The sequence below is a fragment of the Tupaia chinensis genome, unplaced genomic scaffold (assembly GCF_000334495.1).
Source record: "Tupaia chinensis unplaced genomic scaffold, TupChi_1.0 Scaffold144482_1, whole genome shotgun sequence".
NCBI lineage: Eukaryota > Metazoa > Chordata > Mammalia > Scandentia > Tupaiidae > Tupaia > Tupaia belangeri.
Genome location: NW_006204341.1, coordinates 2,034,614 through 2,057,564, shown reverse-complemented (window position 1 = coordinate 2,057,564; position 22,951 = coordinate 2,034,614). Strand labels below are relative to the sequence as shown.

At 35.6% G+C, this 22,951-nt stretch overlaps 1 protein-coding gene across 1 annotated transcript in view; it reads left to right on the top strand.

Annotated features, from left to right (window-relative positions):
• DIAPH2 (diaphanous related formin 2) overlaps window positions 1-22,951 on the top strand; it is a gene marked incomplete at its 5' end in the record, with an annotated part of 1,076,033 nt that overhangs the window by 536,562 nt on the left and 516,520 nt on the right. Inside the window, 1 exon segment of the mRNA XM_014583678.2 lies at window positions 12,631-12,870. Coding sequence (XP_014439164.1) covers window positions 12,631-12,870 — 240 coding nt within the window.

Sequence of the window (22,951 nt, the reverse complement as noted above, 5' to 3'; positions counted from 1 at the left end):
GTGAGAGAGAGAGAGAGAGAGAGAGAGAGAGAGAGAGAGAGGGACAGAGGGACTCCACTAGCTACTGATTTTCTTACCTCTGTTTTGGGCATTATTATTCTCTGAATACATTAGGGTGGTAGTATTTCTTACCTACTTTACTTCTGTTAGCTATTCTGTTGCCTCTTCAATTTATCATTGTCCATTCTTCTCTTCAGAATAAAAGAAAGTTATTTGCCCTCTAAAAATGAAAGCATACATAGATGGATGGGTGAATGAATAAAAATTGTATTGACCCTGAGGTCCCTGCTAGCTACTGCCTTCTCTCCATTTCCTAGCATCGCTTTTTTCAAAGATTCCTCAGTCTCCTTTTGCTCTCTACTTCCTTACCTCTCATTCACCGCTCAACCAACAGCAATCAGGAATCTGCCTTAAATAATGTATTTAAATTGATCTAGGAAAGGTCCTTAATTACCTCCTAATCACATCTAAAATATACACCAAATCTACTCCCTCCTCTCCATCTGTACAGCCACTATTTTAGTCCAGGCAAGCATCATCCATCTCTTTAAACATTACAATATAATTTTAGCGTGTTTTTCCCACTTACACTTTTGCCCTTCTCTAAGTCAGTCTCAGCATAGCCCTGTGACACTTCTAGTATTTGTATTGTATCATATTTTTTTTTCCCAGAGAATTTTGCTATAGGACATATGTACTTGCCAGAGAGAAAGAGACAGAAAGTGAGAAATCACCCCGTACGGGGAAGACCACAGCACAATCCCTTCTCCTCCAGTCTCCTTTCTGGATTTTGGGCATGCATGCATGCACACGCACCCAGCTTGAGTTTAAAGCTGCTGGGTCCAGGACTTGAACAGCAGTCGACTACGTGGAAGTCCAGTGATATAACCATTATGCTATCTGCTGGTCCCTGTATTGCATCATATTCTTAATCTGCCTAAAACATCAGTGTCCTTCTATAGCACAAGATGTACAGTATCGAATCTTCATCCTGACCTACCAGGTACTGTCTGGAGCAGCTGCCCACCTTTCCTGTTTTTATCTCTTGTTGCTTGGGTTCTTGTGCATTATGCCTCAGGTACATTATATTTTATTTTTCATTTAAAAAATTTATTGTCCTCTGTTCTGCCTCAGGACCTTGTACATGCTGCCACCTCCTATTTACACTTGCTGCCTGTGTCTCTCCTACTTAATCTTTAAATCTTAGCTTAAATATCAGTTTCCTAGTGGTGTCTTCACTTACCTAGGAGTCAAAATTAAGTCTCCCTATTAAACTCTCTCAGAGGACTGTTTTTCTCCTTTGCTTTCTGGAAATTGCCATGGTTATTAATTAAATGCTTATTTTTGAGGTTTTCTGTTGAATGCCTATAACTCCCATTAGATTGCAAGTTTTATAAATGGATGAATTATGTTGATTTTATTTTCATGATATGTACCTAACAAATATTTATTGAGTGTATTGGCATGAATGCAAAATCAAGTGGACTCTTTTCAGTCCTGTCTTATTCTGTATTCATATGGCACTTGATAACACTGAAGAATTTTTTTTTTCCTTTTTTTTTAAATTTATTTCTCTCTTTTCTTTCTTTTAATTGGAGGCAGATTCTTACTGTATTTATCAGGCTAACCTTGAACACACAGTCCTCCTGCCTCAAACTCCTGAGTAGCTGGGGCTACAGACCAACTCCTCCTTGCCTTTTTAAACAATAAATACTCTTTTTTAATTTTATTCTTCTAACCATTGCCAGTCCCCTATAAGGTTTCCATTATTATGTAACTTCCTAGATGATACAAACAAAATCTCATCAGATAGGGATAGACATATGCCAGAAGAGAGGTTACTCCTGCTAGATTTACAATAATAATAATAATAGTAATAATAAAATAAAATTGGCAAAGCTGGAGGAAATTATGAAAAGAAGAAATTTACCTGAGATGATGACTAGACTACGAGGCTTTCACTAACCTTTTTCAGGTTTCAGTTGTCACATACATCACTGGGTTTGTTTATAATCACATGTAATCAGTTGGAAAGCAAAATGAGAGAGTGGGAGGAAGAGAGAGAAAGAGTAAAAAGTGGCAAATAAACACCCAGAAATCTTTTCTGTGTCTCAAGGCAGACCTCCTGGTGAGAAATATGCTGTTCCCACACCTTCTATGATCAATAATCCTCTTCTTTAAGGGGGTAGATGGGCTGTATAGCTTCCCACTGACTTGTCCTCCAACCTGCCTCCCACAGAATTGAATGTGGTACATTATTGTAATTATGTGCTGTACCTTTAGTGGAAAAAAAGCACAGATCTTCGAAAGATCTGGCAGTCAGAACCCCCAGCAGGAGCTTTTAGACTCTTTGGAGTGTGTTTGCAGCTCAGCTGTTCTCAAACCTCAGAGCTATGGAAATTCCCACTTGTCTTGCACTGAGGATGGAGACCCATACTGTGTGTATCTATTAAACTAACATATCTTCTGAGCAAAAGAAGGCAATAATTAGTTCTCTTAGTAATCGGTACTTTGTTTTTCTGACTTTAAAATAACCCATATTTTTCAATTAAAAACATTCTAAAGCCATAATCTAACAAAAAGATGTTGAGATAGCCTCGTGCAAAAAACTCTTTATAATGAAAAGCACAGATTATGTGATATTGCTGACAGCACAGTTATTTTTTTTCTTTTTTTTAACACAAATATATGAAGGCAAGAGAAGAGGATTTATGCTTGTACTTGGGACTATAGCTATAAAGACTGTGCTTTTTAATTTTTTTAAAGCCTCATAAGAGCTTATGAGCTCTATTCAAGACAGCTTAACCAGGTGAAAAGACAGTTCCTAAAAGCTTATTTTTCTCCTACATATCATCAAAGTCAATTCGTATGGATTGAAAATTGTAGATCATGTGTTCCATTAATATTAAATCATTTTTCAGGTTTGCATATTCGTTAGGAAAATCACATTTTTTCTTTATTTTATCTGCTTGCATTCAAGGTGTTCAGTGTTTTGATATTTTATGTCCTGATTGTTTCTGTTTTCATTCTTTCAGTAATATAAATGCTAGCTCTTAGCTCTAGATATGTATTAATTTTATGTAAGAAAAAGGTGGTTTAATAATTTTGACATCAGATCAGAAAAAAACTAACCATGACTCATTCTCAAATTCATGTAATTTTTGTTAACCTTTTATGAGAGAAAGAGAAATAGAGAGAGGGAGAGAGTGTGAGGGAAAGGGAGAGAGATAGATAAAGGTTTTTTTTTCTTTTTGTGCATTAGGGCATGTGTACTCGCTGGAGAGAGACAGAGAGAGAAACACTAGGGGACATGGCCACACTGCAATCCCTTCTCCACCATTCTCCTTTTGTGATTTTGGGCATGCATGCACACGTGCCTGGAAATTTTTTCAAGCTGCTGAGTCCAGGACTCAAACCATAGAGTTGGCCATGTTGAATTCCAGCATCTTATCCACCATGCCAACTGCTGGCCCAGAGAGTTGTTTTTGACAGAGTCTTACCATGTCATAATCCTCCTGTTGCAGCCTACCAGTTAGCTAGGATTACAGATGTGCACAGCCATACCTATACACTTAATGAGGCTTCTAAGTGGTTGTACTACCTGCATGCCACTGTTACTGGGACAATATATTTATTGGCTCTTTGAGAAAGTCATGATGCATTTTTCCATTGAAATTCATAGAAAACCACATCATGACTTTCCCAACCACTTAATATATTCTTTTATTAATTGGTTGCTAGAGGGCCCGTGTGTTCATCAGAGATACAGAAATAGGCACAGAGAGAGGGTAAAGCACCCACCATGTGAATCGGTCACCGTGCAAACGCATTGCCTCTTGCTCTCCCTCCTTTTAGGAATTTGGGCACACACAAACATGCAGCCAGTATTCTTCTCAATTCACCAAGTCCAGAAGTCCAATTGCAGTTGGCCATGTGGGATCTGGCTGCTTTAACCACCAGGCCATAGGATGGTTCTTATATTTTTTAAGTTGATGTATTTATTTTTTCCATAAATAAGAGAGAAAGAGAAATACAAAGATAGAGACACAGAGCCTCTGACAAAGATCTTGACCTCATGATCAACCCCAACTTTAAAAAGCCCCAATTCAAGGGTATACACAAAGGGGTCTTGGGTTGTAAACCTGGAAACTTCCCATGTTGGTCAACCTTGCAGAGCATCATTCTGTACCACTGTGCCACCATCTAGCCCTGTATTTAGATTTTTTTTACAGAGAGATTTTTGTGATAAGGTACATGTACTTACTGGAGAGATAGACAGAAAATGAGAAATCACTCCCCAGGGTGGATGGCCACACTACATTCCCTGTCCTCCATTATCATCTCAGGATTTTGGGTATGCATGCACATGCCCTGTCATGAGTTTTAAATGGGTCTGGGACTCGAACTGTAGTTGACTGTGTGGGAGTCCAACGATGTAACCATTACACCATTGGCTGGTCCCTGTATTTAAATTCTTGATCATTTCATCAACTTTTCATGATACACTTTTATAGTAGGATTGCTTTTTTTCTGTCAGCTTTTGCAATAAAACCAGATAAACTAAAGCCACCTGAAAATTGAATATTTAAATTATCTGTGAATGTCAATCAGCTTTGCTATCGATTGCTTTTTATTAAATTTTTAAAAATAAAAAATAACTAATTTTCCCCCATATGTCACTAATCCCTAATAAAGCAACATGCCAGCACATTAGCAGTTGTAATGGTCATTCCTAGACTCAAACATTTGTTTTCAGAAGGATGTTTTGACTTTCTTGTTCAACTTTCTAGTGTGATTCTTCTGAGTTTATAGTATCTTTTTTTTTTTTTTGGAGAGGTTTTTGCTATAGGGCGCGTGCGCTCGCCAGACAGACAGAGAGAGACATAGAGACAGAAAGCGAGAAATCACCCCCCACGGGGGATGGTCACGCCGCAGTCCCTTCTCCTCCATTCTCCTCTCGGGATCTTGGGCACGCACACACATGCGTCTGGTGTGAGTTTTAAGCCACCAGGTCCGGGACGCGAACCGCAGTCAACTACGTGGGAATCCAGTGACAGCCATTACGCTAACTGCTGGTTCCCCTGAGTTTATAGTATCTTTAGGGGCACTCATTGTTATTGTTTTCTACACCAGACTAACGCTGAGTACTTGTTTGTTGATGCATTATTTTCCACATATCACTATCTTTGGGGAAATATTCTCTATCAGCACATCATTATTATTCTGATGTAAAGTCAATTTTTAACATTCTGTTTTTTGAAAGTCTCAATTCAGAGATTAATTGTGATTCTTATTTTTCTAGTCATCTAATGTGCAAACATTTTCCACTTCCTCAATATACCAGGCATACTTGTATTGATGATTTGGTCCAGGCCCAGTACTGCATTTGTTGTAGAAAGTGCAGCAATAAATAGAAGAGGTCCTGCCCTTGAGAGGGTTGTTGTTGAAAAGAAGATAAAAAACTTATTAAATAGAGAATCACAAATGTTCCTTCCTTATTTCTATACTTCCAGACAGAATTTTGCTCATTCAGTAACTCTGAATCTCACCTTGATAGGCAGTTCTGCCTAACAATCTGCAATCTAACTTTAATCCATCTTCCTTTAATGTGACTTCATTATCTATTTTGTTATGCAAAACAATTCTATATATTCAGTGGGCATTGAATCATAATAGTATTTAACAATCAGAGGAAAATACCTTGTAACAAATGAGCACTTATAAACTTAACTGTTAATTCTAATGAACTCTGAGCATTATCTTTTGAAGAGGCTAGAATATCAGTTATGATCCTCATATGATGAGCTTAGTTGAAGTGTATTTCACTTTCAACATTGCAAAAAGAAAGACAATAGAAATAACACTAAAGGCCACACGTGACTGCAAAAGTACCATGTGGCCATCTCCTCTATAATACAAGATTTTTACACTTGTGCCTTTTTCTTTCTCTGTGGACTCTTAACGGTAGTTTTGTAATAGATCAATATTCACCAGCTGCATAAGTAGTGAAGTGTATAAAATTCAAATTATATAAACAAAACTGTGTCTAACTCTTTGGGGAAATAAACCACTTGTAGCTGCCATCACTAAAGCTGTCAATGCACTTTTTTTTTAATATAGTGCAGATCAGCTAAAGAAATGAGAGCTGCTTGATGCGATTTGATAGACAAGTATCTTGTAATACAAATAAATCCCCTACATAATACAACACCCTGGTCAGCATCCCACAGCACTTCAAGGAATGAATTATAAAACAAAAGATGCCAGTCAACTGAAATGCTTCGAGGGACTGAAACTAAAAACAAACACATATTTCAGCAGAATTTTTTGTTTTATTCACTTATATCACTTAGGTGTACTAAAGTGCCTTTATGAAACATGAGTCTTTTAATAATTATATGTGTGGCTGGGGATGTTGCACTGTGCTTCCTATTTCTAGGTTTAGTTATAGAAGACATTCCCTTACCTACCCAAATCCTCGGATAGAGGTTAAACTGTTGTCCCTCATTGAACCCTTCTCTGATCATAGAAAGTTACACATATGATTGCAAAATTTCTCTTGGTATGTTGAATACATACTGATTCATGGTTTCTATTAAGAGATGTACCTATATAACTTCACTTTTTCCATAGTTTCTTGATTTTATAATTATACATTTCCAATTATGATATTTCTAATAGTAAGTGTACATTATGAACTGAAAATCGCTAAATGGAACACAACATGATATTTACAGTATGTTCAATGGATAAGGAACTCTATTCTTCACTGAGCCCTGGAAACACACATTCATTAATTGGGAATGACAGAAATTTTGCCTCAGGTTTGAGAGAACAATTAGGGATCATGATTTCTTCTTACTAAGAATTTTTGAGGATGAATAAAGAGGGTAATGAAAACAACAGCTATTGTTTTAGAGTGCTTACATGGTCTCAGTTACTAGTACAGGAACATTACACTTAGTGTCTCATTTAAATCCTACCACAATTTGTATGTATGATTTAATGGCCACATTTTTTCTAATGAGGAAACAAAGACTCAGAAACATTAGGTATCTTGTACTAAGTCATACAGCTAGAAAGTGACAGGACCATAGTTCAAGCCCATGTATGTGTAAGTCAAATGTCCTTGTTTCTTTTGTTGTATATGTTTAAAGAATACAGAGAATTGTTTCTCTCCTTCTCCTGGGATTAGGAGGAAAAATTTCTTTTGAACTCTACTCTTTAGAATAGTCATATGGGGGCCACGTGTTGGGACAGTGATAATACAACTAGATTCACACAGGAAAGGTGCCAGGTTTGCATCTTGGGACCTCCCTGAGCATATCAGACATATGTGTGCGTGTCTGTGATCCAAGCTGGGCGGGCTGAGACTGCAGGTGGATCATGGTGTGGATAGGGGTGTCACTCTCTTGCTCTCTGTCTTTCTTTGTCTAGTATAGAAGAAAAATAAATACATAAACATAAACAAAATAGTTTTGTGGCACTCAGTATCTTGGCTAAGATTGATCCTGGGGAGATTGTTAGGTTGATCCATGTGGTAAGAAATGATGTTACATAAGATACTTTTTTCTTTCTCAACTTAAGTCTACTGTTACTTCTCTTCAAACTATGTATCCTCTTGTCAATCCAGCATTTCAGTGATATTGTGAATTTGTGTGAGTGAATATATCCATTCATTCATTTTATAATTACTTACATTTTATCACCTATCATATTTATCACCAGCCATGCATCAAACTTTGTTGAAGGAGATGAATGAGTGATATTTTACCTGATCAAAGCAGAGCTCTGACTTGATAGTGTACCTTTTCCCCAAAATCATGCTATTGATAGATTAATATGCAGTAATAGCAGTTCATGAAAACTTAATCCCTTGCAGTTGTGATTTGTCATCATAACTGAAGACATTATTTTGGAAGAGAGTAAAATATTTCTATTAGCTTTTAATTTTGTTCAATATACAATCTGTCCTACATGGAAGAAAATCTGCAATATGGTTCTTCAGCTGAGGATGGCTTTCAAAATCAATCAGCAAGGGACTGGCAGGTGGCATGGGGATTGAGGTATGCTGGACTCCCACATGGTCAACTGAGGTTCAAGTCCTAGACCTGGTGGCTTGCTTCATCACTTTCCTTCTCTCCTTTTCTCTGTCTCTCTCTGGTCAAATTTAAAAATAATAATAATAAATAAATTATTAAAAAATCAATAAATATTTGAATGCCTAATATATGCAAGAGACACTGTGTTAGGTGCTCTATGAGGTATAGTCTTTGGCTCTTTTCTCCTTTTCTCTTGATATACTCTCACTGATGACCTTCCCACTATAGCATGTATTTAGATAACTCCCAAAATATACCAACTCAAATACCTTATCATCTCCTAAACTCCAGGACTGTATTTGCAAATGCTCCCAAATAGCATAATCCTAAAACCTCAATCTATCAAGAAAAAAGTTTTATTTCCCTCTTATGGAGGTGTTCTTTTACCATTTATGAAAGGATTCAGAGGGGGAATGACTGGAGCAATCAAGGAGAAATTTCAAATAGTCTTTTTTTTTGGGGGGGGGAGGTTTTTGCTATAGGGCACATGCGCTTGCCAGAAAGACAGAGAGACAGAAAGCGAGAAATCACACCCCGGGGGGATGGCCACGCCACAATCCCTTCTCCTCCATTATCCTCTTGGGATCTTGGGCACACATGCACATGTGCCCAGCGTGAGTTTAAGCCACCAGATCTGGGACTTGAACGACAGTCAACTACATAGGAGTCCAGTGACATAGCCATTACGCCAACTGCCGATCCTTCAATAGTCTATTTTAGTAATCCAACCTCAGAGTACATAAAATTTGAGCTTGTATGGTGAGCATGGAAAATAAGGGACAATTCTAAGAAATTCTTCTGGTTAAAATATTGGCAAGGATTGGTATTAAATAATATCGTGTTTATCATGATTTGACTGTCACTCCAAGACTTGGAGTTTTAATAATGGGAAGGTAATAATGTAATTGTTAATAGTAAGGCACATTATTTGGCTTCTCAGAAAGCAGTCAACAAAATTGACTTAAATGTTAATGGAATTTTTACAGTGACAGCCAAGCAGTGTTTTTCATTTGTGAAGTTAGTATATTACTTAACCTTCTCACAACTGTAGAAGCAGAGACTGAAAAAACAGGAAGTAATATTTATGAACACAATTATTTGGCTTCTTTCTAGTCATCAAAGCAATACTGTTCTATAAGAACTTCCCTACTATATAGGATAGGAAAACTGAAGACCAGAAAATTAGATAGACTATTTTCATACAGTCAAACCATGTAAAAGTGTCTGGATTCAGCCATGTTGGATTGAAATTGTTGCTGTGGAGCACCCTATCTGCTCCTGCTACCTCTGTCCCTTATTATCTGGCTATAGTGTGGGTAGCATCAGATCAGGGGAAGAAATTTCATACATCCTCATTCCCTGGAACAAAAGCAGCAGCCAAACAATAAAGCACACCAAATTGGCACCTACTTCCACCTTCATTAACGTCAACATTGTTTACCTTATGACAGACTTAAAATCTTAGAACCTTCTTTAATTTTCTCCTCCTAGTACTGGTCAGTTGCTAAGTCTGCAGATTCTTTTCTAATTCTGCCTCTTGTACCTGTCACTTCCTTTCTCTAACTATTGTCAATATCCTCCCTCATTACCTGTTTCTTGAGCCATGTTGATAAGTTACTAATCTCTCGTTCATCCAAACATAGTTGCTATTCCTAGTAAGACTGAAGAGGCAGTATGTTATAGTGGTTGAGAGTCTGGGCTCTATAGCCTGAATGCCTGAATTCAAACTTCTTGGTTTCCAACATACAAGTAGACTTCGTGTAAGTTATTTAGTATTACAGTGCTTCACACTCCTGATCATTAGAATAAGAATAATGATAATATTTTCCTAGGATTATACTGATAATCAATTCAGATAATATATGTATAATACATGGGTAATAAAGTGTGTGGCACAAAGTACTCAATGAATGTTAATTGCTATTGTTATTGCTACTGTTACTATTAAAGAATACTTTTGGTCACATTATTTAATTATTTAAAAATATGTATATCAGTTGGACTTGGTAATGCATGCCTGTAATCTCAGCTATTCAGTAGACTGAGGCAGGAGGATTTACTAGTTTCTAGCCAGCCTGGGTAGTATCTTTGTATAGTCTGTAGGCCATGGTTGAAATATAAAGCTCAGGAATGATAAAAGTGTGAATAAAGACACGTGTAATTAGATCTAAAGCAAGTTATAAATCTATTGTTTAAGTTCTTTGTTGATATGGGACTGAGGGCTCCCTGGGGAGCTGGGTCCCTATGAACTCTGAGAAGTATGACTGCAAGGATGAGTCTATGGTGCCTATCATCTGGTCAAAGTAGCTTGATGGATGTTTTTAGCCATAAGGGAGACTTAAAAACTACTCCCTAAACAAATAATAAATCAAGTTTATATCTTCCATGAGAAAGAGACAGAGAGAAACAGAGTATGAGAAAGAGAAATGCAACTCTAACAGTGTCCTCTCACCACTGTCCACTCCCAGAATCAGCCAGTCTGAATCAGCTCTGTGTGTGTGTGTGTGTGTGTGTGTGTGTGTGTGTGTGTGTGTGTACATATCCAGAATATTCAGGTAGGCCTCAGGACACAAACCTTCCTGATGAGCCCAGCACTACAGAGCAGTGTGTTACTAATATGCCACTGTCTGACTCCTCCACAGTGTTTTTAAAGTGCACTTATAATATATTCCCATTTGTATTTCTTCCACTGTAAAGCCTTCATTAAACATTGTAGTCATAGAGTTTAAAGTTTTTTTTCCTTCTTCCAGCAAACATCTCTAGAACTTAATTTCTGTTTACCTATCTAGAGACATGTGATGGTTTTATTGCCAGCTACAGTTTTCAAGGATTGTGTTATGAGTTTCAGGCTATATTGTAAGCTTTTTGTTAATAAATGTGTGTTGTACTTGCCATGTTAGTACTCAAGAAACAAGAGAACAATTTGTATAATCCTATCTTACCTATATAAAAAAAAACCCTTGGTAATAAATAATGAAATCTACATAAATACAGTAACAGATGAATATTTCTAGCATACTTTTATACATCTGCCTATCAAAAACACGAAACCATATAAAAAACCTCTCAAAAAAACCCAGACAAATAAAAAATAAGCTATATATACAAAAGCAAATGTAATTTAGGTTTTTAATGATTTCTTTTTTGGGGCCAGAAAGTGACAGAGTGGTAAAACACAATGCTTTGCAAGGAAATCCCACAAGGTAAGGTTCCTGGTTCAGATCTGGAGACCTCCTAGAGTACTTTGGGTACATGCTTCCCTATGATCCAGGGCTAGCTGAGGCCTGGGGTTAGATTTTGGTTGGGAGTGCTCTCTCTCTCTCTCTCTTCCTTCCCTCCCTACTCCTTTAGAAGTGATAAATAAACTTTAAAAGAAAAAATAAAAACTTCTTTGTTCTGTTAGAGAGCCTATGTATGTTCATGTGTATACACCCTCACTCTACCTCTCTCCCAGAATTCATTTGGTAAATGAAAGCTAGTTAAGTAATTTGGAGCTATAGGAAATTAAAAACTAAAAATAATTATTATCACAGGAAGTATACCAAAGGGAATATAGAATGTGCACCAATAGTGTGAAACAAGTAATTAAGATGAGAGTTGAACTGTTTTGAAGAAAACTAATATAGAATTCTTGAATAATGTACTTGAAAGTAGGTTCATGTGATTTTTACCATAACCTAATTATTTAACATCAACATCTATCGAGTAGGTGAAAATTTTTAGAGCTTATATAAATATTTAATGCATTTTATGAATAGAAATCATAGGTTTAAAAATTATTAAATGTTCAATCAGAGGTAGTCTTCTGATTTCAAACAGCATAGTAATAGGTAATTTCTTAGAAAATGTTTCACTTATATTTTCTGTCATCATGTACATCTTTTATCTGTGGCCCAGCTATTCTCTCAAGTGCATTTCATACCTATAAATTTTCCTAGTTCACCTCAGGGATACATTTTGGAATTTGAATGCCGTTGATGGCTAATGATTATACACTTTAACATATATCAACAGTTCAGCTTCAATAAAATTCTATTAATGCTATAAGGATTATTTTATTTATCTTTTTTATTTTTTGAAGAGGTTTTTGCTATAGGGTGCGTGTGCTCTCCAAACAGACAGAGAGAGACAGAGAGCCAGAAAGTGAGAAATTACCCCCGGGGGGGATGGCCATGCCACAATCCCTTCTCCCCCATCCTCCTCTCAGGATCTTGGGCACGCATGCACACGCGCCCAGCGTGAGTTTTAAGCCACCGGGTCTGGGACACGAACTGCGGTCGACTACATGGGAGTCCAGTGACATAGCCATTATGCTAACTGCTGGTCCCTATTTTATTTATCTTTTAAAAACTTTATAGCCAACTACTTTTTATGCTTTGATAGCATATTCCTTTGGATTCCAAAGCAAACAAAAACACTTTTAAAAATCCAGACAAAATTCACTTTAGGCAGAAGTTTTACATTATTGTCTATGAGAAAATAACAGATTTTAAATGTATGTTCTTACAGAGGATTCCTTATCTTACAGATGAGTTCAGTGAAAATGTTACGCCCACGTCTCAACAGCATTCTTTTCAAGCTCACGTTTGAAGAGCATGTAAACAACATCAAACCAAGCATCATAGCAGTAACTCTTGCCTGTGAAGAACTGAAGAAAAGTGAAAGCTTTAACAGACTTTTAGAGTTTATTCTTTTGGTCGGAAACTACATGAACTCAGGTTCAAGAAATGCCCAGTCTTTGGGATTTAAGATCAACTTCCTCTGTAAGGTAAGATAACATTTCATAATGCTAATTTGCAACAAGTATCTTCTTGTCTATGAGAGGAGTTACTAGATAGAGCAATAGTACATAAACCACAAGAGTGTTTGTACACTGTAAAAGTATAAATTATATGGTATGGGAATTATATCTCAATGAAAATAAATATTTAAAATTTGTATTGCACTAAAATACAAAAGATTATGCAAATTCTTTTGTAGTATGTAGTACTTAACTCTGGCTGATTACATTGCAATGAAATTTATAGACTGAAAAATAATTTTGCTTTTATACAATAGATACAATATTGTATTTCAATCCATTTATACATAATTTGTGTCCCTGAAAGAAGTAGTTGAGTAGCAAAATTCAAGGAGTGTATAGAAATTTATTTTTGAATATGATCTGCTTATTCTACTATAAGAAAATGATAGTCTTCATTGTCAAATAGTGTAATATCACTAAGTTTACTGGCTATCTCATGTATTACCTAAAAGGTTAAAAAAAAAAAAGATGATCATCCTCTTAATTGGGTCATTTCATAGTATTGTTTTTGAGACTTAAGTCTTCCAAGTTAAGAAAGAAAATGACAAACTCAAAAGGAAAAAGAAACAGAGAAGCCCTCCCACCCCTGCAAAAGACAGAGAAACCCCAAAGTGATTATATGTATCCATTTATAGAGTAGAGCAAACCATCTTATTCTAGAAGATCTGTCTGTTTCAGAGAAGACTGAACAGATTCAGAGGTGAAGGCCTGTGAGAAAGCTAGAGACAAAAATAAATCTGAAAACAAACAATCTATCTTTGACATCTCACCATTCTTTCACTTTTTTTCTCTCACATCTGAAAACAATGCAGAACATTGGTTAGTTCCTGAAGTATATTATAACAAGAATTCCAGTTCTAGGAATGGATATGGATTTCTTTTCTATTCATGTATTTAATAGATGTGCATTGCATATAGATGGACTAACATATTAATAAGTATCAAAGGGATTTTATCCTATTAGTTGTAACTTAAATAGGCATAAAGAGTGACATTTATAGGTAATAGATATATAATAGAATTGTGAATATCTCTTTACTCCTGATATATTTTTGAAGGGTATAAATAATAAAAGTGAATAGTGAAGATCATCTGAAATTGCTAGATTTGTCAAGAAAACATTTTTACTCCCTCTTCTTTTGATATTTGGGGACATGTAAAGTGATCTGATAATGCTAGAGAGAATATGACAATTATTACAATAAATGAAATAAATTATAATCAGATTTATAGGTTAAAACTATTTAAGATTTTTTCATATTCCATAAACCCAGTACTAATAAAGGCACCTCTTAACAAGATGTTACTTTTTAAAAGTACATGCTATAGGCACAATGAAGGAATATAAAAGGCTTCTTGTGTAATGATTATAAAAAAATTGTATATTAAAAGAAATATTGCTAGAATATTATATTATATACCTGTTTCACATTTTATTTTTATTTAAAAATATATTTTAAACAAATTATCCTTACTTGAACAAATGTATGCCTTTATTTTTACATGTCTTAAAATCACACTGTTCGTATTAATTACATGTACTAATTTCTTCGAAGCAAGACTGAGTAACTCATTTATACATAGGAACAAAAAGATTACATTAATTTCAGTGAAGGATTTTACAGTTACATCTTATATTTTGGAGAGGCTTCTTCCTGTCATCTACCTGTCAAATAAAAGTTCTTCCACACAACGCTGATCTGACATCTATCACTAGAGGTATACTCAAAGGATTCAGCACAAAGATTTTTGCCAACTACAAATAAAATAAAAAATAATCTTGTGGGAAATACTATTATGTAGTAATAGGTGTTCTAAAAGAAAAAGAAGTGAAGGTTTTACTCCCCCACCCCCTCTGTGCTTTTCAGTAGGGTTTTTATCTTCTGAGAAATACTTCTAGGAAAGGACTTGTCATTACGAAAGAGAAATATAATATACATACATGATATTCCCATAATGTCTAGGATTAAAAGGGTGTTTCTGGAACACAAAGGGTTCTGAATATACGCCATGGTGTAAAATGACAGAAATTTACTGAAGTACATAAAAGTAGTTCTTAAGTCTGTAATCTGTTCAAAATGGAATTAACTAACTACTGATATGTGATAAATTAGAATTGCTGTTAAATTTCAGTTACATTATAAAAGATAACTTGGTTGATTTTTCCGAGTGATATTTTTTTCTTAGAAAATGAAAAAATAACTTGAAAATTTTCATTGTAGAGCACTGATTATACTTTTAAAATGATACCATTTACTGACCCATATTTTTCTAGTGATAATTTCTCTTCTCAAGGATTTTGAAATTGTAATCTACAGCTTTTCATAAGAAGTTACAGAGTATGTTAAAAGTTTTACCTAGTTAAAAAGGAGCAATGGTATAAGCAGTTAAATTTATCAGATGTATCTTGTTATAAGGCAATATCAAAAATTTAGATGGTCATAATTAGCTGCTGCGTTATTTGGAAAGGAAAGGAAAACAGATGGGTTAACCAAAATGTCAAATAACATTAAAGGGTATCATTACTATAAGTACTACCCTCACCACAAAATGCTTTGTTAATTTGCAGCAGTGAATTATCACTTTGTGAGTCACCAAACCAGAGTGCTGAATCATAATAAAACTCATATCTGTGAAGATGAGTTCTCAATGTTAGTAAGGCCTGTGCTTGCCTATTGGTTGTTATAATTCTAACCAATACCAGTACTATTCTTCAAGGCCATTTTTTATGTTTGTTTTTATTAAGTAATATCATATACAATCTACATAAGAACAACACGTTTAAAAATACTGAGCTTTATGTTTGGGTCATGTAAGAATCTCTTTGTAAGGAACACTAAATGACTCTTCCTGATTCAAGTAAAATATGGAATTTATTTGAAGGATATGAGGTAGTAATGCCAGAAACAGGAAAACCTGAATAACTTGGCCTTTTAAAAAAAAAGCAACTATGGCAACTTTGAGAATTTAGGTAGCAGCAAGGAATTGAATCTTTTCAAGAAGTGGCCTTTGAGATGTATCAGCTCCAACTTTTTTCTTCTTCTTTTTACTGTTTTTGATTCAAATTCTAATTAGAAAGAGAAACTGATCATCAGCCTAGGATAGATTACAAGAGCACTCCTTTTGCAAGGAAGGGACAGGAACTCTGAGTGATAGCACTACCAGTACTATCTACAATGCAAGATTGGTCATAGTCTAAATTATACTGTTACCAAAGATAGAGATACCAAAGGTTAGAGGCCAGTGAAGGGATATTAGGTAACAAATAAAGACAAAACAATAAATGATGTATATTCACTGGTGACCTGCAAACAATACAGAAGACACACAGACACCTTGAGAAGCTTGTGGTAATGTTAAGTGGCCAAGAAATATACATACAGAATATTATATAATGTCACAAGGTACATTGTCCATGAATTCACAGGTTGATAACCATTAAGATTAGTAGGAGTTCAGAGGAATGAGGACTCTGGTGATTGGGGCATGTAGGTCAATTCAAGCAGGAGGATCTTAAATATCCTTCAAAATCCTTAGCTATTACTAAGACTAGATATGTGATTCCCACACTGGAGGACACAGTAGAAGGGAGAAAATAGTAACAAACTATTTCACAGTAAGGGAAATACACAAGTTCACAGTCACAGAATCCCTCTCCAACAAATGAGACAAAAGTTGAATACATTACCAAATGACAGAATTGGAGAAGAGACTCATGGATGGATGAGAAAATCAAGTAATACATCTTCATCAAAGCAACACTGTAACTCATAGCCAAATAGAGACAATTTAGAGGATGTTACTGAAATGTCATAAAAAGAATTTAGATTATTTATGGTAACAAAACTCAATGAGATGCAAGAGAAAAGAGAGTTAAGCTCCAAGAGGTGAGGAAATCCTTCGACAATATGAAAGAAGACTGGCACACCATAAAAAAGAATCAAATGGAGTTTGTCAGAGATGAAGAATGTGATTTAAGACATAAAAACCTCCCTCAAAAGTATTAAAAGCAGGTTAGACCATGCAGAAGAATGAATGTTGGAAGTAGAAGAAAAAATCTCTGACTGAGAAAAAATAATTAAAAATACTGAAAAAAAAACAGGCAAGAAAACTGCGGATACTATACAAGAAACACTAGATATCATGAAATGCCCAAACATCTGAATAATTGGTATCCCAGAATGTGAAGAAACCCATAAGAGCATTGATAATTTATTCCACGAAATTTTGGAAGAAAACTTACCAAGTCTAGAGAGGCACTCAAACATCCAGACCCAAGAAATACAAAGAACCCCAAATAGAATCAATCCAAGAAGATCCTCTCCATGGCACATCATATCTAGATTGGCCAAAACTGCAGAGAAAGACACAATACTGGATTGACAAGAGAGTAATCAAATCACTTATAAAGGTTATCTCATCAGGAGAACACCAGACCTCTCACTGGACACAATGCAAGCAAGGAAATAATGGGGAAATATATTCAAAGTGTTAAATGAAAAACAATTTCAACCAAGAATACTATACCTAGCAAGACCATCCTTCATAAGGGAAAAACAAAACCTGAAAGAATTTACCAACTCCAGACCAACTCTTCAAGAAATTCTGAAAGGAGTAAGATACCAAGACTAAAGATAGACAGACAGCAATAAGAGAAGAAAAAACGACTGAGTATATGGCCAAATTATTGGAAAGGACAAGTCTGAAAATATCAATAATTACATTGAATGTTAATGGATTAAGTTCTCTGATCAAGATACATAGACTGGCTGAATGGATTAAAAAATCAGAAACCATTCATCTGCTTCCTACAAGAAACCCATCTCATGGATAAAGACATACATAGACTAAAAGTGAAGGGATGGAAAAAGGTATTCCATGCAAATGGAAACCAAAAAAAGAACAGGAGTCGCTATATTAATTTTGGACAACATAGGCTTTAAGACAAAAAACATAAGAGACAAAGAAAGGTATTATATAGTAGTAAAAGGACTAATTCACGAAGAAGATATAATGCTTTTAAATATCTATGCACCCAACTCAGGAGCACCCAAATATGTAAAGGAAAGACTGCTAGATCTAAAAGGAGAGGGGGACCAGTAGTTAGCATAATGGATATGTCGCAGGACTCCCATGTAGTTGACCATGGTTCGCGTCCCAGACCCGGTGGCTTAAAACTCACACCGGACGCATGTGCGTGCGTGCCCAAGATCCCGAGGGAAGAAAGGAGGAGAAGGGATTGCAGTGTGGTCATCCCCCCTGTGGGGGTGATTCCTCGCTTTCTGTCTCTCTGTCTCTTTCGGTCTTTCTGGCGAGCGCACACGCCCTATAGCAAAAACGTCTTCAAAGAAAAAAAAAGTTGTAAAAGGAGAGGTAGACTGTAACACAATAATTGTTGGAGATCTCAACACTTGATTATCTCCTTTAGACAGGTCAACAAGCCAAAAAATAAACCAAGAGATTCTGGACCTAAATGATACCATAAATCAGATGGACTTCATAGACATCTATAGAACTTTTCACCCCCCCCCCCCAAAATACACAAAATATACATGTTTCTAGGCCCTGCAGGATACTTTCTTGAAGACTGACCACATGATAGGGCACAAAACCAACCTTTATAGATTCAAAGGCATAGAAACTATATCCAGCATCTCCTGTGACCATGATGGAATTAAACTTGATATTAGTCTCCTGAGCAACCCTTGAAAATACACAAATACTTGGAAACTAAATCACCTACTTCTGAATGACTTCATGACTACTGAAGAGATTAAGATTGAAATCAAAAGATTCATGGAAACAAGTGATAATGAGTATAGAAGTTTCCATAATTTATGGAACACTGCAAAAGCAGTCATAAGAGGGAAGTTCATAGCAATTAGAGTGCACAAGAAAAAGATGGGAAGATGGCAAAAGGACAATCTAACATCGTGCCTCAAGGAATTGGAAAAACAACAACATAAGAATTCAAAAGATGCCAGGAGAAAAGAAATAATAAAGATTTGAACAGAAATAAATGAAATAGAAAACAAGTGAACTACAGAGAATGTAAATGAGAGTAAAAGCTGGTTCTTTGAAAAGATAAAGTAGATTGATACACCATTAGCTTAACTAATTAAGACAAAGAGAAAGGAGCCAGATACATCAAATTCGCAATGAATCAGACAGCATTATAACAGATATAATAGAAATACAAAACATCATTAGAGGATACTATGAGCGACTATATGCCAACAAAGAAAACCTGGATTAGATGGGTAAATACCTGGACACATATAATCTACCAAGATTGACTCAGGAGGACATAGAAAGCCTAAATAGACTTATAACAAACAATGAAATTGAATCAGTAATAAATGACCTCTCAACAAAAAAAAGTCTATGTCCTGATGGCTTCACTGCTGAATTTTACAAAAGTTTTAAAGAAGAGGTAACCTTCATTCTACTCACACTTGTTTCTAGCGATCCAAAAGGAAAGAACCCTTCCAAATTTATTCTATGAAGCCTCGATAACCCTCATTACCAAAATGGATTAAGGATACAACAAAAAAGGAAAACTACAGACCTATATCTCTGATGAATATACATGCAAAGTTTCTCAACATGATACTTGATAACTGTATTCAACAGCATATAAAAAAAGTTTTTCATCACGACCAGATGGGCTTTATTCCAGGGATACAAGGGTGGTTCAACATACGCAATCATGTCTACATAAACTTGGAATCTTGGTGTAAGAAGGCTGAACTCTTCAGTCTCCACTGAGAAAATTGAGCCTCAGGGAAGCAGAGTACCTTGGTCAATGTATTAGTCAATTTGGGCTACTGTAACACCATGAGTTTGATGGCTAAACAATATAAATTTATTTTCTCATGATGCTGGAGACTGGAGGAGTGTGATCCAGGACCCAGCAAGAATGGTTTCCAGTGAGGCTTGTCTCCTTGGATTACAGATTTCTTGCAGTATCCTATTATGTTCTTTACTATTTTCTTTTTCTTCTTCACAAGACTTATGTAATTTAGATGTTTATTTTATTCTATATCATATCTCCAGTGTTTATTGTATATGGAGTCCTCAGTAAATTACTTTTGAGTGAAATCCAGGCAGTTTGATTAAATAGAGGATTTGTGGTTAATATTCAACATAAGTGTTAACTTTATTTTAAGTGATAGAATTTTGCTTCTCACAGGAATAAAGGGCCTATTTTATCAGCATACTTACTGAATATATAATTGTAAGATTTTGTTATGGTTTATTTGTAAAGACATAAAAATGTATTGTTTGCTATAAATCTAAACCAGCAGGTCACTCTCAGATATAGGCTAATAAATAAATTAATATGGGACTATTAATTTAAAACCAAAGATGTTTCAGAAAGTAACCACTACATGATGTTGTGAGAGGGAACCTAGCAAAGATCGATAAATCCTGGTCAACAGTCCACACATTTGGTTGCCTGTATTTTCATGGTTTATAAAGTACTTTCTTTATAAACCAGGAAAGCTTTTTGTTTGTTTTTTAAGAGGTTTTTGCTTTAGAGTGCATGTTCTTGCTGGAGGGCAGAGAGAGAGAGAGAGAGAGAGAGAGCGAAAGCCACTCTCATCAGGGGGTATGGCCATGCCAAAATCTCTTCTTCTCCATTCTCCTCCCAGGATCTTGGGCACACATGCAGATGCACTCAGCATGAGTTTCAAGTCATAGGTGTATGACTGGAACCACAGTCAGCCATGTGGGAGTCCAGTGATGTCACTGCTATGCCTCATTTTTCAAATTGGAAAACTAAAACGTAGTGAAGTTATGCCATTTTCCAAAGATTAATAAGTTAATAAATATTCACACTGAAGCTTAAATATAGGTTTTCTGTGTGTAAGACAGTACAGCACCTTGCCTCTCATTCCACTTTAGAAGAATGTTTGTTTCTAAGTGGTTCATTTCAAGGAATGATTATAGAACAAATTCTACTTCTTACAGAGATCAAAAAATGATGGATCCAGCAGATGGCATAACAGTTATGTTGCTAGACTCCCAAATAGTGGACCACGGTTCGAGTCCTGGGCACTTGATACTCAGCCAGGTGTGTGTGCGTGTGTGCCCAAGAACCTGAGAAGAGAGTAGAGGAAAGGGGATTACATCATAGCCATACCCCCGGGGGATGATTTCTCTTTTTTTATCTGTCTGTCTCTCTGGTGAGCACACACATCCTCTAGCAAAAATCTCTCTTTAAAAAAAAATAGAAAATAAAATAAATGAGGAAAATCTCATGTGGGTTTTCTTGGGTCTCTGGTAGCTTTTAAAACTTGGAATTTGGGCCAGCCCATAGTGTAGTGGTTGGGACAGCTGTATTTCACATAGTTGATGGAGCAGTTCAAGTCCCGGATCAGGTGATTTGAAAAACAGGCTGGGTACATGTGTATGTGTGTCCAAAATTCCCAAAGGAGGGAATAATGAAGGAAAAGTGTTTGCTGGGTCACTATGGGACTGTCTTTTTCTGGTGAGTACATGTATCCTCTGGCAAAAATTAAAAAAAAAAAAAAAAGAAAAGAAAGAACGTTGAAACCTATCTTTAAATTTAAATTCACTTGAAAATAATTGTAGTCACAGAAGAAAGTCTTTTTTCTTATAATGGATTTTAATGTAGCCAGGCAGCAGAGCCTATATATCTATGATATAAAAAAATAAATAACACCTAATGACTTGAATAGTTATATAAGTGTCACTTGGTATTGTATTGGCTCTCACAGCATGTCAATGTTGTGTAGATGGTATTGACCACTGTTCTTTCTATGTTACAAATGAAGGTCTATTCACCATAGAGATGACTTACACAGGATCACTAAGTGACAAAGGCAGAGTTAGGAATCAACTTTTCTGGGATTCAAGTTATTTTAGTGGATCATGCTATTTTTTATGATTTGCATTGACTCTTTGGCTTCACTGAATTATGTCTTTCCTCTCAGAATGGTTGATAATTTGTTGATATGAAAATGACTTTGAAGGTTATAATTATCTTGAAAAAATTATTTGAAAGGGAAAATTAGACTCTTGATCAAGTATGGAGTGGAGTGAATGTTAGGTCCTCTTTCCAGACTTTCTCTTTTCTCCCTGTGGGTCCTTTAAACTTTCCTTCCTGTGGGGCAGTTCGCAGCAAAGTCTTTCATTTGGTGACCTCTCCAAGTCACTGGTTGGTAATCAGTGATGTAAGATCCAATGCTATAGCAAAACACAAAAGAGCTCATTCAAAAATGTCATAGTATAATATAGGGACACACTATACCATTTGTTCATAATTCATGACCAGTGGACACAAACATTTCAGTTTAAGGTTATGTCTGTGCCTCATTATATTACAGTGAAATAAGAACATTTAACATAGTTTAGACCTCTGAAGTAACTAAGCACCATAGAATGACACAAGGACAGGCTATCATAATTTTAAATAGTTTCCTTTGTACAGCTTATGTGATGGTTGACCTTTATTTAAGTCCATTGTGTTTTATTGTATTGTGCTTACTGGGCTCTCATCACTGAGAACCACTGAATGGTTTCTTGAGCTTAAAGATGAATGTTACACCATTGTAGGACTATGCCAGCAGTGACATTCTAGATTCAGTTTTTATAATTGGGTCATGGGTTTTTGTTTCCTATAGTTCTTCTTGTAGATCAATACACTAAAATTTGTAATTTTTAAATAGCAATCATTAATACTACTTAAGTAAAAAAATACTTAAATTTATATAACACTGAATTCATTTTTTAAAGGAAACATTCTTAGCAAAGTCTTAGAATTTGCATACGTTAATCATTTTGTAGCCTGAAGCACATACTGTTAGTGTGTGTAGGAGGGCTAGTACAAAGAGGCAAATGGTAATAGTAAAAGATTCCTTTGATTTCTGCAGTAATCAAGATCCTTGTATACTAACTCAAAAATCCAAAATCTCAAAACCAAAGTCTTAATTTCTAATGCCCTTCATGCCTTTAAAATCTGAATGAAAAGCAAAGCAAAGCAAAACAAAACAAAAGAAAACAAAACAAAACACAAGCC